The 16959-nt window shown below is 40.4% G+C and overlaps 1 protein-coding gene across 1 annotated transcript in view; it reads right to left on the reverse strand.

Moving 5' to 3' along the window:
• The window catches only part of LOC116509375 (copine-5), a 149874-nt gene that overhangs the window by 53022 nt on the left and 79893 nt on the right, over window positions 1-16959 (reverse strand). The window contains exons 8-10 of the mRNA XM_032218530.1: window positions 15235-15298; window positions 4799-4902; window positions 2553-2657 (exon numbers count right to left, since the gene is read on the reverse strand). Of these exons, the coding sequence (XP_032074421.1) occupies window positions 2553-2657; window positions 4799-4902; window positions 15235-15298 (273 nt within the window). The remainder of the gene's footprint in view (window positions 1-2552; window positions 2658-4798; window positions 4903-15234; window positions 15299-16959) is intronic.

Genomic DNA, 16959 nt, shown 5'->3' on the forward strand with positions numbered 1-16959 from the left:
GAGGTCAACAGTAGACAGTCTAAGGTTAAAGTTTTGGGGGGTTGGGGGAAGAAACCACAGTGTCAGGTAGTGCATTCCAGGCATTGACAACTCTGTTACTGAAGTCATATTTTCTGCAATCAAGTTTAGAGCATTTTACCATAGGTTTGTGTCTATTATGAGCTCCTGTGTTGTTGCAGTTGAAGCTGAAGTAGTCATTGACAGGTAGGACATTGTAGCAGATAATTTCTGAATTGAAACAGACCTTTGCTGTGGACTGATAGCAGTGACAGTTTTTATCAATGTAGTAGTATTCTATTGCCAGTGTTTCTCCCAACAAACCTTTTCTACTTTTTCGGTTCATTCCCATCCATTCATCACTCCCTAAGTACATTTCAGTTCCATCTGTGAAGCGGGGAAACAGCCTTCCCAAGGGAGCCCTCCCAGCTGCACCCCCCTTTTGTCTTTTCACTAATGCTGACAGAATAACAGCTCCCTAATTTAGAACAGCTCTGAGGGCTGTCAGTGTTTTTTTAAGCCCCCTTAAAAATCTTAAGGGAGGAAAAGTCTTTTGTATCACTAAATTCTGGGATGTGACAGCTTCTGCCACATTCGGTGCAAATTCATGGTGCCATGGAAATTGCTGAGTTTAATATTTAAAATATATAATGTGAAATATTAAACCTGTATCTTTTGCTCTTCTGTACCTATAATAAAGTGAACCTCAGTCGGGACAATTCTTACCTATCCAAGCTATCTTTGCAGAATCTCTTTACTTCCCATTAATTCTTTCTACAACCAGGTTTAATAAATTCATCCTAGGTGCAGGGTCACTGCGTAGCAGTCTTCAGCCCGCCACTGAGGCTGATGATCCGGTTGGTGGCGTGGTTGAGGCTGGGGAGAGGCAGCCAGCTGCAGGAAGGAGGGAGCAGGCAGCGAGGCACGGCAGACCTGTGCTAGGTGGCTTTTCTTGCCGCAATGATGGCAGATGGAGCCCTTGAAGGGGCAAGTGGAGCGGTTGTGCCTGCCTCCGCAGCCCACACAAGCAGACACAGCAGGAACGGCTGGCTGAGGCGGAGGACGCCGAGGCTGAGCACAGAGCTGGGCCACTTGTTCGAAGTCGGGCTCATCGAGTGGCACTAGCTCATTGACGAGACAGGCACGAGCAGCCAGAGGAGGGAGAGGAGGAGGGAGAGGAGGAGGAAGAGACTGAAGCCTCTGCATGTCGGCCGTGGACTATTCCGAGAGCTCGGCGGCTCTGGCTTTGTCCACGGCCTGCTGCAGGGTGATCTCCAGGTGCGCTAAGAGACGGTGTCTGAGACGAATGTCCTTGACGCCACAGACAAACTGCTCCACAAGGTTGTCTTCCAAGTCCCCAAAGTCACATTGAATCACCGCTACGTGCAATGATTACAGGAATTGGCTGACCGATTCTGCCGGTTTCTGCACACATTGGCAGAAGGCGTATCGGCAGGCGATTTGCGATGGGGTGGGAGCGTAATGATTTTTCAGTTTGGCCATCAGCGTCTCCCAGTTAAGCTGGTAAACTGGCCGAGGAGAGGCCAGGGCCCTTGCTGAGGTGAACATAGCCAGGCCACAGCAGCTGAGGAAGAAACTGCACTTCTCCTCCAGAGGCAGGTTGTGATTTTTTGAGACTATGGGGTAGCACTCAAAGCGCTCGAGGAACCCGGCCCACGACTCGCCGGAGGTTCAGAACGGGGCGAATGGTGGCAGAGCTGCCATCTCTAGGTTGAGAAGCGTGAGGTGAAGTAAAAATTTGCGGAATGAAGAGCCGACGGAAGCTCCGCGGATTGTGGGGCTTTGCGGCTGATGGTCTTCTTGTTCGTCCTAGGCACCGATCACTGGAATCACCGTGATCCCACCTTCGTCACCAGTTTGGTGGATCGGCGGAAGGACGAGACTGGAGCCAGAACTGCCAGAACGAGAACGGTTTATTTAAGGTAACTATTTACAGGCGATTCAGCACCTTCCCTGCTTGACAGCTATTTATATGGAGCTGTCAAGCAGGGAAAGCCAATGAGCGCACCCCTAGCGGCCCGCGCTCAGCCAAGCTGTGCCTTAGCCAATCAGGGTGCGGTTTGGCTGGTTGCTAGCCGCCAGGTCGTAAGTCAAGGACTTTCCGAGTCCTCAATACCTTTCTTTGTGGATTTTTAAGTTGTCCAAGTTTGCTAATGAGTGCTTATACGTGACTGTAGTACATTTTGGGCATGCATGACAGACTTGAATTTTCATCTAAAAATAGATGGCAAGACCTAGCTGACTTTGGCTGATCTAGAAGTCTAAACACAGCTGGCTCTAGTTTGTTCCAGATGGCTGAGGAACATCTGGAAAATCTAGGGATATAGGCTAAACTGAGGGGGGTTGTAATTCATTTCTTCTAACCTGATCTTTGCCAAACTGGTCCCACTAGGTATGTTGGGATTACAATTCTTAAACCTCCAGCCTATCCTAGGAACTAACAACTGTGATGGTAATTTGGTGGACATCAGTTCTAACCACTTTTAATGAACAAATCATGCCAGATGTTAACACAAATTCTGTAAAACTTGTACCTGTCATAGTCTCCATTACACAAGGCTCGCACAGGGATAGCGAATGACTGCCATACTGGATTCAGTGTGTTCTTCACCACTTCAGTTTTATGACAAATGGTAAATCTAGCAAGATACAGAATGTCTGTTTAGTTATAGGTTAATTCTCAGAAACTGAAGAATGCCTTGGGTTAGACAACAACAGAGAAGCAAGAAAAATCTGATTCTTTTTGTTTTTGAAATATGCTTCTCCAAATCACCATGAACGATGAAAATTGGCACTGGGTTGGATCAAGATAAAAATGGATTACTTTAATAGCTGTAAACACTGGCATTCTCCAAGCACTTGCAGCAGAAATAAGCCCCAACCTCATGCAATATTAGCTAACATTTTTCACAGAGGATATAAATATTATCTATTAAAATTATACTTTTATTAGAACAAGTAGTGCAATATCCATTCCCACAGAGAGCAAACTTGCTGAAAGCAGAACAAACTATATTGGAAACCAGCAATAAGCAATAACCAGCAAGATATGGCAATGTCTCTAGAAAGGAGAAGTTCATATTCTCTCAAACAAGGGAGGGAGGATTTTTTTTCCAGGCAGGCCCTGTGTTTTAAAGAAATAATCTGCTGGGAGCCATGTTCCAGTAATGAGCAGAGCTAAAATTGGGCAAATCACTCTTTTCTTCCCTTTTTCTATTAGCTCAACTTCCCATGATGTCTATCCTTGCTCCCACCCAACCTACTGTTGGAAGAAGGACAGATTCTTGCTACAGATTTAAAGTGATCCTTTTGCAAAGATCCTCTGATAATTAAGGCTACATGACTCATAGACATGAATTATTCAAATCTAGCATTCTGACCATCCTTGCTGTAATTTGGTTGGGACATTTCAATGAGAAAGAGTTGGCCTAGCACAGCGGTAGCCTATCTAAGCTCCAGTCTACTCAACCTATCAGATTTTGATTTTGGGAATATGGATCTCCACCCTGCTCACATAAAAAAAAAAATTAGGGTTTGAGCCTGGTAATTTGGATGCAAAGCAATATTTTATTTCAGCACCAGCCTTGCAGTTTGAAAATTGAGGAAAATGTTCTCAATTTCAAGGAGATCTGACTTTCATTTACCTATTTAATTATTCAGAATGGTCAGTTGGGAATTGTCTTTTTGTTAGTTAACTTTTGCCCAGACCCTTTTCTATTAAACACAACATCTCATTTCACATCTTGCTGGCTTAGTGAAGAACATCAGGAATATTCATAAATCATCTTTTAAAATGATCCTGAAAGTTGAAAACTTAGCATACTTGAGCCTTTTTACTTTCTCCTGTATATCAGTTAAAAAATTAATCAAAGCAGTTTTTTACTTGAAATGGTCCGAAAAAATCTTTCCAACTCACAAGAAAGGTATGTCCAATTGACATGGTGGCCATCATAGTATGATCACACATCAGAACATGTAAAGCTTAAATAACACAATCATAGCCATCATCTTGATTTTTTTAAACCACATCCTATAGCAGTGATGGCTAACCCCTTTCTCCTCACTTGCTGAAATTGTGCTTGTGTGCGCTATCACGTGTGCATGTACTATCGCACGTGTGTGCCCAAACCCACAATGCAATGTGCCCGCCCTCCTGTGGATGCGTGTGGGACCCCCCCTACTCGGCGTCCTGCATCATGGTAGGAAGAATATGTTTTCACTCTCCCCAGGCTTTGGAGGTTTTTCTCAAGCCTCCGGGAGGGCGAAAATGGCTTCCCCTGGACTCCAGAGGCCCTTCGGCGGCCAGAAACAGTCCAGTTTCCAGACTTCCGGTAATTCCAGTAGGCCTGTTTTTCGCCCTTCCCAGGCTCCAGAGAATTTCCTTGAGCCTTTGGAAGAGCAAAATGGTCTCCCTCAGTCTCCAGAGGCCCTCCCTAAAGCCTTCTGTAACCAAAAGTGGAGCATGGTGGGGGTTACAATAGCCCTGTCCATGACAGACATTAGCCTGAACAAGTTCTTTATATGAAGCTTTTAAAAGTTTTAAACTTTGAAAGTTTAAAAGTAAGTTTGCTTACTAAGAAAGTCTGAGCAGGAAGCAGCAACCAGCTACACTAATTGACTTCAACAAAGCCTGTTGGATCTGACTGGTATTTGAAATCACAAACAAAATTCCAGAATGACCAGCAAAGTATCAATGGAAAATTTCACTGTGTGCTAGTGAAGAGCCAGTTAAAATTGAAGCAAATCTGCTCCTAGGAAGAAGAAAAAAACTTCTACTCACGTTCCATCTTCATTACTTCTGAAGAATACCATGAAAGGGTCTGATTTCCCAAAGAAGTCTTTCTTGTCCAGCTTGTTGGCACAGAACTGCATTGTGGCTACATCCTTGGAATTAGAAGCAGAAAACACATTGTCTAACAGCATTGCTGCTGAGCTAACAGAGCAATTTTAAGAAGTTGTATGGGAAAGTGGTATAGTAAAGTACTAAACATAAACAACAGTTTGCAATTGTCCCAATAGGAAATGGAAAAAAGAAAGACTGAGGCTAATCACTGAAATAAATTCTAATCCAGTGTGTAATTGAAAAGACTATAACCTTTTTCAAGGTTTGAAAAATCTGGGAAAGTTTGGCATCAATAAGGATTCTGCACCTACAACTAAGACTTTTTACTCATAGACGTTGGTACTTGGGTATTTTCTTTTCCCATCAGTCTCTGGAATATGCACTGAAGCATGTTAAACTGAACTCTTTATAGAAGAGTTACAGTTTGTCATTTTCATAGTACATAAATTATCCACTACACTTTTTCACTTCCTGGCATTTAAATCAATCCAGGCCCTTAGGATTATAGTGGAACTAGCTACTTTTGTGAATTAGGAAAATATAAACAACTTCATGCATTTATTAAAGCATCACTCCTGCTCTGTGAACACAAACACAAAAATCTTGTTAGGATTGGCATTTCATAAATACAATAAACTTATTTCACTTGCTAAAATATCCCCTGATTCTTCTATAAGTTGCATTTTGACTTGCAAGAATGTGTGGATTTTATATAAAATTTCCTGTGCTGTGCTTCTTATGCATATTTCTTTCCTAATGTAGACAAATCGCTTCTGGAGCACTCCTAAATCCTCTGTACATTGCTGCTAAATCAAGTCTCCCTAATTTCTTACCTATTTACCCAGTTCAACATCATCCTATGGGTTAGGTCCAATGCTCAATCTTATCAAACTAGCTGTGATTTTGTGTTCTGAGGTATTTCTCAATTAGCTCCATATCATCTACAGATTTGATAAGTATGTCTTCCCCTGCATTTCTAGGCTATTTATCTAGATACTGAGCAGGGGTGGGTTCCTGCCAGTTCTAACCTCTTCTATAGAAGAGGTACCATAAATCTACAGTGCTGTTTAGAACCGGTTCCAGCTCCCTCCCCCTGCCCATCCGCACATTATCAAGATGAAGAGCGAGAGGAGGAATTATGGGAGTTGAAGTCCACAAGTCTTTGAACACTCTGGTTTTTTTTTTAAAGGTTTAGGGGTGCAAGGGTCTTGTAACTTGACAGCTTAAGACTTGCGTGCTTCAAATGCTAGAGTTTCTGAGCCAACGTTTGGGTTGCTAAGTAAGAGCGTTGTTAAGTGAGTTTCACCACATTTTACAAGTTGGCCACGCCCACCCAGTTACATGGCTAGCAAGCCACTCCCACAAAGCAGGCCACACCTACAGAAGAGGTTCTAAAAATTTTTGAAACCCACCACTGATACTGAGTAGCAGAAGGCCAAGGATAGAGTCCTGGGGAATTTCATGTAATCCTTCCCACCAGAATAATACAGAACTACTCACAAACTCCCTTTGGGTGTGATTGTTCAACCAGTTACAAATCTAACAGACCACAGTATCATCTGGCCCACATTTATCCTTTCTGTCCACAAAAAATATCATGAGCATCCTTGACAAATGCTTTTCCAGGATCAAAGTATATTACATCTACATTGCATCCTCAGTCTTTTAAACTATTCGTGTTTCATGAATAGAGGAAAAACCAGACCAGTATTTCTCTACCTTGGCAATTTGAAGGTATGTGGACTTCAACTCCCAGAGTTGAATTGAATACAACTTCAACTTGGAATAGAAAGACAACACACAACTAACAATCACAGTTAGCTCCTGGTAATGGTAACTTTCTTTTTTTTAAATGCTCATAGCCACACTGACTGACAATTTATTCAGCAGAAATGCTAAATAATAGGTGCATATTTCTCAGGTGTTCCCTCTACCATTTTGGATATTGGTTGCTCTTATCCAGTCTTCCAGCACCAGCAGGAGTTTTGAAAAATCACAATCAGTCAGCAGGAATTCACGTATAATACATTTTTTTTATTTCATGCTCGCCAGGACCAACCATTTGGTTTGAACTATCTACAGATACATTATAAGATATTCCTATGTTAAGGAAATAATAGCCTTGCTGTTGTAAGCCAAATGTTTCAAGCTGTAAAGCATTGAAGATCATACTGTGTCTTGAAGTGTCATGTTAGAGATGAAAAGTCAGCTTGATGAGACTTTTTCTACCAGTAGGGATGCATGAAAGGAAGCCAGAAGAGATTAGTACCCTACTTATCAATCCTTTCTGATTCTAACTCAGGGCATTTTCGTTCTGCAAAATTCTCTGCCAGTGCTGCTGGAGGCAGTCAGCAGTGGTTATTTTCCAGGAGAAAATGAGTGAATTACTATGTGTGCATTAACACTGAATTTTTCCAAAGGTATATTTTAACTGGGAAGGGGAAAAAAGGAATAGAGCATGCAGGGTAAAATAAAAAGAGGACAGTCTTTGATTCTTTGAAGAGTTGTTATTATCTAGTAAGGCATTTCTAATTTTCTGTTTAAAATTTTTTTAATTTACTAATCTGGACTTCATAGTTTATAAACAAATATCCAGGGTTGCTTGAAGCTTTAAGGTGCGGAAACAAACAAAAAAAAAAAATCACAGATCAGAAATGTAGATTGTAGAGTTCAAAAGAAGCAAAAATCCAGGGCAGGTTGACTTATGAGAACATGAGCAAGCTTCCTTATCTCTGCTTGTGGTATATGATTCCATGCTTCCTAAGAATTTTGAAAGCATTAAAGAAATGGAATATCACTGCTATTTCTGGTTAATGTACCTTGCAAATCATACAGGAAAATGCGTAAGGAATGAAGCATTGAACTTGCGCAACAGGGTGACAAATAACATTCATAAAAGATATATCTCAGGAGTTCATATCTCAGGAGCAATGATATATGAATAAGCACCCAGGATGCAAGAATACACAAAATGCCCTTTTCCATTTAAGAAAGCTGCACTTCAACCTAAAAATATCCCTGGGGATTAGAGATGGAAGAGAATCTTGATCAATTTGCATTTGGAGATAAATGAAATATATTTACCCTTCCTAAATCAATATGGAACTGGGATCTAATTACCATATTTTTTGGAGTACACACACACACACACACACACACACATGTTTTCGTAGATTTTCACAGGTGTAGGTATGCTGGTCTTGTTCTATTCGGGTCTTTTCCCGTGTAAGATTGAGATTGTCTTGGCAAAATTTCAGGCTGGTGTTTTCGGCTTAAAGTGTGATCGGAGCTGCTGTCTTTCTATAAATCTTGGGGAGGGTGTGTGGAGTGCAGGCGTTGTTTCAGTAAGTGGATTGATTGGATGTGTGGCCGTATCATGATTGGTAGATTGGTGCTGATTGGTGCTGGCTGTGTGTCCATTGTTGTTTTGTGTTGTAACGGTCTGGGTGGGGGGTGGGGCTCGTTTGTTGACAAGGGCTGATTTCCAGATGTCTGGGAGGTGGGAGGTATCATCACGTTTATTCATGTTGTGGGGGTGTTTCTCTATTTCGATAGCTTCCATAATTATTCTCTTGTTGAAGTGTTCGGTTTTGGAGATTAACCTGGTTCCTTCAAAGTTAATTTCATGTCCTGTAGCTTTAAGGTGCTGGAAAAGGGAGGAAGTTTTTTTTCTTTTTTCTTACTGCGTTCTTGTGTCTTGCGATGCGTGCATTTATTCTCCTGTTCATTTGTCCTATGTATGTTGCAGGGCAGATTTTGCATGGTATTTCATAGACTCTTTGGTTTTCTAGCTGGATTTTGTCTTTGGGGTTTCTTAAGATGTTGGCTATTTTTTGGTCAGTGTTGAAGGCTGTCTTGATATTGTGTTTGTGGAGAATTTTGCTGATTTTATCTGTAGTTCCTTTGATGTAACGGAGGAGGGCGATACCGTCCTGTGTCTCGGTTTTTGGGGGGAGTCTCCCTTTGAATTAGGTTGGTAATTGTTTTTCTTTGGAATCTGTTGGAGATTAATTCGTTTGTGAGAGTGTGTAATTCAGTTTTCAGGTGGCTTTGTCGGCTAGGCGTTTGGTTCTGGAGATGAGGGTCTTGGCTACAGACTTGATCTGTGCAGGGTGGTGATGGGATTGTGCATTTAAGTAGCGGTTGGTGTGTGTTTTTTTTCCAGTAGATGGTCCTAGGGAGCCATTGGGTTTTTTGTAGATTAGAAAAGGGAAGTTGGTTGTTTGCTTCTATTTCCATAGTGAATTGTATTTTGGGGTGTAGGCTGTTGAGATGTGTGAGGAAGTTATCCAGTTTTTCTTTCCCATGTAGCCAAATCACAAAAGTGTCATCAACATATCTAAGCCAGAGTTTGGCTTTGTGTTCAGATTTATCTAAGGCGTTAGTTTCAAAATGTTCCATGTATAAGTTTGCGATGATGGGTGAGAGGGGTGATCCCATGGGTGCTCCTTCTATCTGTTTGTATCTTTGTCCATTATGGATGAAGTATGTTTTGGTTAGGCAGTGGTTGGTCAGGACCCTAAGTGTGTGTGTGTGTGTGTGTGTGTGCGCGCGTGCGCGCGCGCGTGCACACACACACACACATATATATATGCTGGTCTTGTATTCAGGTCTTTTCCCATGTAAGATTGAGATTGTTTTGGCAATCTCAATCTTACATGGGAAAAGATCTGAATACAACAAGACCAGCATACCTACACCCGTGAAAATCTACAAAAACAGATAGATAGATAGATAGATGATAGATAGATAGATAGATAGATAGATGATAGATAGACAGAGAGAGAGAGAGAGAGAGAGAGAGAGAGAGAGATACAGTAGGTAGGTAGGGAGAGAGAGAGAGTAGGTAGGTAGGGAGATGTTCCCAGGTGTATTTATCCATGTGCTGGAGAAGGAAATCGCTGACAATCTGCAGCACCTAAGACTTTGTTTCTGCTGGCACAGCACTTGATCAATCTAATTCTCATCAATTACTTTAAATAAAGATCTTTCCAAAAGGGGGAAAAAAGTTTTTGCACTCTGCAAACCTCTCAAAAACGGCCCGTTTTTTGCGAAAACAGGCCCATTCTTTTTCAAAAAAAGAGGCATGAATAGCCTTTGGGGGGCTTGCAGAGTGCTCCTGGGGGAAGGTGGGGGGGGGGCAAAAACAAGCAAAAAAATGGCCCGTATTTCAAGAAAGCGGGTCCGTTTTTTCCAAGAAAATTGCATGCATAGCCTTATGGAGGCTTATAGAGTGCTCCTGGAGGCTGGTGGGCAAAATTGAGCAAAAAACAGCCCATTTTATGCTTGTTTCTGCCCTTCCCAGCCCCCAGGAGCTCCCTGAAAGCCTTCTACAGGCTCTGCATAGCCATTTTGGTGAAGGGGCGGGGTTTCGGGAGGCAAAAATGCTGTATTCAATGTATAAGACGCACCCAGATTTTCAGCCTCTTTTTTGAGGGAAAAAGGTACGTCTTATACTCCGAAAAATACGGTATCCTATGATATTAACACTTTTCAGAATCTTGCAGTACACTCTCCCACATGAAAATATATATGAAAATGTGTATTTCGGAGGGATATGCATATGCAAAATACCTTTAAGGAAAAAGCCCTATATATATATATAAATGAGCAAATAATAATCAGATCATATCCCTGGAAGTATCCTTGCTTTGTGCTCACTGAAAACAAAAGGTGTCTTAGGGAAGGGCATTAGAGTGACCCCTTAAGGCTGTTGGCTCTCTAATGCAACTATTTCTTCACTGACATTGTTTGAGATCAATGAATATGGATGAATCACATGGGCTTCAGTGGAAGAAGCATCTTGCAACATTATCTAGTCTCCTTAGCAGGTGCAACACAGCAGTTTCTTGTCCATTTGACTGACCTCCTTTTCCGAGCTACAGTCATGAATAGACCTTTGATGTTACAATGAAGTTAGTAAGCCACGGGCAGGAAGATATGGCCTTGGGTGAAGAAATAGATCCCCCTCCTGCTTCCAATCATCTTCTTTGCGCAAGGGAAAGAGTTAAGCCAGCTTCTAGCACAGGCTGCAGGACTGCTCATGTAAAACTAATTGCTTAGGTCTTGGTTTGTTGTGATGGAAAAGGGAGTTAAATTCCCTTTACAGCACAACAGATGGGCTACTTTGAATGCATTCAAGCATACTCCTGAAATTCTGAGTGGATCCTATGTCTAAAGTAGCATGCAATAGCAAAGGTTGTGCATTTTGTGGATTGAAAGAGTAAATGCAAACATGCAAACCTTTCCACATACTTTAGATAATAAACAGGGTGTGTGTATTCAGCCATAAAAAAGCAACAAAGATAAAATACAACAGGCTATAATTCACCTAAACTTTCACCATGTACTGTACCATGGTATGTGTCTCCATTTACACAGATATACACACAAAACACGTGTACATGGATGCATGGGTGAAAAAGTGCTGATCTGCATGCATTTTTGAAGGCATGGGAATTCAACACGAGTATGTCTGGGGACAAAGAATTGCACAAACATGTGTAGGAGATAAATTAGGATTTTATCCCTCTTGTAGACGTCAGACTTGTGGGCGAGATGAGGTGAGATAGTGATATTGTTTGTGTTAACTTCTGTACGTGGGAGAAAAGGAGATTGAAAATGCCTGGTTTTGCTGGAGTTTAGACAGGCTGATCCTTTTCTAGAAAAACAGCCATGGGTTTATTTTGCTCTCTTGGGTGTCAGCAGCAAATTGGTTGTGGTTGTAAAGAGATAGTAAACCTCTACTGGCCCACCAATACTTGACTGTTGGGACCACCCAAGTATTGTCTATTTCTCTTCTTTGTCACCAACACAACTCAGCCCTAACTCTTAAAGCTCCAGATGCTCTGAACCTTTTCCTTGGAAGCATGTTTTTTTCTTCTGTCTTATGGCAAAAACAAGCTTGAGGGCATTTTTTAGGTCAATTTACTGTAATGGAAACGGGCTGTGAAAAAGAGAATCTATAGCAGCTTTTCCCAGATGGGATAAGCTACAACTACATATTCAGCCTAACCAGCTTTCCAAAAAGAGTGTAACTCTGCCTTTTATGATGTGGGTCCACTGAGAATAATTGTTCCAGGTTGATCTTGTGAGCTTCCTAGCTAAGTAGAGAATGAAATCCTGGCCTTTCTATACTTAGTGCAGCACTCCAACACAATCAGTTTGTGTGTGCCTTCCACTCAACACTGATTCCTGCCAATGGCTTGGACTAGTATCTTTTGTGACAAGACTGCAAAGTAGTTTGACTTTGCATATTTCCTAGGGATGAAAGAAAATGACTGGCCCAAAATTACCCAGCTGCCTTTGTGCTGATGGTGGCTGTAAAATTTATGGTCTGCTTGTTTCTAGCCGAGTGCCTTAACTCTTACACCAAATGGGTTTCTCTATTGCCTATCTGTAGTGCAGCTCCCTATATGTCCCCAACATCTTGCAGATATTATTTCATCCAGATAAAGAATGGCTTCACATGAAACATTTGTTCAATATTGGATATATCGCAGCACACCCATTTAACATCACTCTAATATGAGATCTACTAGCTCCCCAGGGACTTCTGGGTGTAATCTTTTTTTTAAATTATTATTTTTATTTTTTAACTTGAACATATCATCTTCCAATAAACAGTGTGTCATCTGGGTACAAATGTCTCTGTACAATTACAATCAAGATTAATCTTACAATATTAATAATTAGCATTATAACTATTCATTTCTCCCTCTTAACATATCTTCTAATGAAAACATAATATTATATTGAATATGGTCATCTTAACAATCATATAGTATAATAATCATCGTATTGTTTACATCTCTATCTTAACATATATTCTTTATTTCACTAGTCACTATTTATTTCTCACTTCTATTTTTATTCTCCAGCCATCCATAAAATAACTCCCATGTCATATAATATTCTGGTTGTACTTTCTATTTTATACAAGGGTTAATCTATTCATTTCTGCACATTCTAATATTTTCCTAATCACATTGTCATCTGTATGACTCTCATTGCTTTTCCAGTTTTGTGCAAATACAATTCTAGCTGCAGTTAATACATGTATAATTAAATATGCATTTCTTTCACTGTAAATTTTGGGCAAAATCCCCAGCAAAAATATTTCTGGTTTTAAATATACTGCATTGCCATCTTTTCCAACCATATTTGTATTTTTGTCCAATACGTTTTGCCTCTACACATGTCCACCACATATAATATGGGTGTAATCTAAGATGCCAACTATTAGCGTTGAAGCCCTACATGGCATGAATCCCAGTTACTTGCAGGATTGGCTATTGCTTTTCATGTCTGTCTGTGTCATCAGATGTGACAAAATAGACATGGTTGGGTTCCCCTTGGTGAAGTAGTGTCATTTGTTGGGACCTAGGGAGCGTGCCTTCTCTGTCATGGGGGCAGTCATATGGAATAACCACTTCATCATGTTTAGATGGCCTAACCACGTGTTCTTCCACAAGAATTAAAGACTTGACTTTTCTACCCTGTGCATTGGGGCTAGGATGTTAGTGAAGTCTCTGTGGGTATATTTATCGTGGGATTAGGATTAGGATAATTTTCATGGGAACCTCAATTAGATTCTTTTAAGTGATTTTATTTGTTTGTTGTGTGGATTTGTATGTATGTGTGTGTTTGCCACTTAGGTATATATATATATAAAGTTGTCAAAAATAGGCTAACTAAATAAACACAACAAAAAGGGGGGTGAGTGAATCCCCCCCACCTCAATGTTCATGCGGTAATGATTCCCACTGCCATGATAACTTGGGATAAGAAATTACACAACTCTATCCCAGACATATCTATTTTTCCTCAAATACCATGTTAGGTATCAAGCCCATAATCTTCATTTCCCCATTTTTTTAGATATTCATCAATTTTTGGTGACCATCTACTATAATCCTTTAAACAACACAAATCTTAGCTCTTAGCTTCCAGCTATAACAATTCTTTAGGTACTAATATTGACTGTAATCTTGGTTCATGTTCCCAGAATTATTATGTGAATTTTTTAGCTAACAATTACAGTAGATTTCCCTCTTGGAGAAGCAGGGTGAAATATCTTGCTGCAGCCTCATGACTCCCGGGAGCTGTCCAGCTAACATTTCTGCATATGATTTACTTCTGCTGATCTACTAGTGAGGGTTCATCTGATTTACTTCAACATGGTACATCCTGCTGAGAGTTCTACTAAGGTCATGTTGCTGGTCACTATCAAAGTATTTAGTTAGGAAAGTATGTTGTATTTCATTTAGAACTAGAACAGGGGTGTCAAACTCAAGGTCCGGGGGCCAGATCCTGCCTGCAGAGTACTTAGATCTGGCCCACAGGGCCACCCTGGAAACAGCAAAGGACCAACCCACAGTGCTTTTGCCAGTGAAAACAGAGCTCAGGAGGGCTGCATGCTGCTCTCTTTTTGTTGGCAGAGGGTTGCAGGAGGCTGTGGCAGCTGAAAAAGGAGCTCAGGATCCCATTTTCACTAGCAGAGTGCCTGGCCCATCACAGGCGCCCCCCACATGAGTGATGTCAAGCTGGCCACATCCACCCCGGTCCCAGGAGGTCAAGCACAACCTTGATGTGGCCCTCAATGAAATCAAGTTTGACACCCCTGAACTAGAAGATGACCTTTTTCTGCTGCAGCCCTGCCTTGTAGAATATTCTCTACTTGAAGACTAGAATAACTCCAAATGCTGTTGGCTTTCTGCAAAGCTTTGAAAACTTGGCTATGTACCCAGGCCAGGGGCTTGGATTGTGTTAAGGGTCCTCTTACTTGGCTTTAGTATTAGTTGATTAACCATTATGGCTGCTGTTTATCCTTAATTATTTTGTAGATGTTTTCATTGTTGTACAGTTTTTAAAATAGTTTAACTGTTTTATAATTGTAGAATTGTAAACTATCCAGAGTCACTTACTTGAATTGAGCAGCTTGAATAAATCAAGAAGTAAATTGCAATGGTTTTACTAAATATCCACAGGTCTGTACATAAAGCTAGCATTTTCCCCTAGAAGGGGAAGAGATCTCCAGTGTACTAGTATTGCAGTTGTGTATGGGTCAGGACATATAATAAAAGCATTTAAGAGTGGCAGTTTTTAGATGGAACCTGCTTAAATATATACCTTATGTGTGGTCCTGCATCAGAAAAAATAATATCAGAGTCTCTTATTATCTTCCTCAACATGATACCTCTGACTCGGATGAAGCATGGCATGTCTGTGTAACTTTAACAAAATAACTTTCTAAACCATCAGGGACTCCCTAGCACTGGGTCTTTTGAATTCAAAGGCTTCCTTTCTTCTTTTGACAAGCTTTTTGAAAGCAAAGACATGAACAGAAATTCAAAGAGAAAAGAATGACTCACCCTACAGTTGCCCAGTTCTTCAGCTGACAGAATGATGGTGCCACATTTTTTCCCCGGAATTCCTCTATAATAAGAGAGAAAATAGTTTACGAAGCGGGTAGAAAAGGGAGGAAAGAGACATTTATCTTTGACCCCAATGCAGAATAATGTCAATTTTTTTTCTGTTCCATTTGCAGCACCTCCTTTTAGGAAACTCCAAAATGTCAGTAACTTTGAGTTTTCCAAACCTGTATCTCCTTTTCTACATCCTGCAGTGGAGTAGAATGAAGAAGGGATAGATTTTTTTTGAAAAACATTTATTTTTATTTCTCATATATACCTTCACAAATATACAATCTCATAACTATTATTAGTAATGTGTGTTATCTTTTAACAATTATAAAAATTTCTCTCTCCCTACAATTAACAATATAATCGAGATTGCTTTTCTACCATCCCACATACCCATCTTATTTTACAACAACCCTACTTCTGGAAGAAGGGATAACTTTGAGGGACAGGAAAAAAAGCCTCTACCAAGGCAAAGGCGGGGTAGAGGATGAGTCAAAGGCTGGAATGTAATGTGAGTAAACAAACCCATAGTTCACATGAAGATACAGGGAGGGAAGTGTGTTCAAACTTGCACAAATCTTGTCATTAGGGCTGACAATGCTGTGCTTTGATTAAGGCTTTGATAAAGTGCACTTTCAATGCAGCTCCATGAAGCATAAAGGTGCCCTGTGTTTGGTGCTGTGTGAAAACAACCTGTGAAATCAGCCCCAGAAAATCTCTGATGAATGTGTGGGTATGCCTAGAAGATATACAGTATTTGCCAAAGCAAAGCAGCTGGGCTAAGCAAGATGGTCCAACATAGAGGTGAAATGTTTGACTTTTCCCTGTCAAGACACTGCCTTAAAGCCCAAAGCTCCATTTCCATAAAGTAAAGCAGGGCCACATAACTCAATTTTGGTTTGACTATTAAGTGCCTATGTTAGATGGGGATACTAGGTTTCATACATAGTGATAAGCAAGTTCTTTTGTGTTCTATTTATTAATTATTTTACTATTGTATTGTTTGGATTCTCTTATAAAATGTCTCAGTAACCCTGTACTTCTTTCAGGGAATTCTGGTAAGTGGATTAAATAAACGAAGACATCCAAAGTCTTTAGCTTTTTCAAGCATTGGACCTATTCTTAGCCCCTCTTTGAAATATTGGAGGCTTTTCTAGGGCTTTTAATTATTCTACTATTGATGGTTGACTTTATGTGTGTGGAATTGGTTGTTGGCTTTCTGCAAGCTATCGTGGACATGATGCCCACAGTTGACATTGTAAAAGTATCTTAAATATTACAAATTAAAATGAGTTCTTTCAAACATTAAATATGTTCAAAGAGGGTATAAAAATTGAGAATGAAAGAAAGATTTTTTTCCAAATTAAAACCATATTAGAGTTTGGAGCAAATTAAACCACTGCCTGAATGTGTAGCAACAAAACTGAAATATTTATTTGAATGCTCATATCAAGTTAATTATTGAGAGATATAACTCAAGAACAAAGCTGTGAAGAAAGGCAGTTTACCTGAAACTCCCTTTTTTCTTTTTTTCATTTAAGTATCAATTTTATAGATTTTGTCCATTTAATTCCACACAGACAGATGATGTCTTGGATAATGATGGCTCAAAATGGATTTAATCTTCAGAGCTGATGACAAGTCTATTTGTTCATAGAGTTTGGAAATTAGAAG

The sequence above is a fragment of the Thamnophis elegans genome, chromosome 5, assembly GCF_009769535.1.
Source record: "Thamnophis elegans isolate rThaEle1 chromosome 5, rThaEle1.pri, whole genome shotgun sequence".
Lineage (NCBI taxonomy): Eukaryota > Metazoa > Chordata > Lepidosauria > Squamata > Colubridae > Thamnophis > Thamnophis elegans.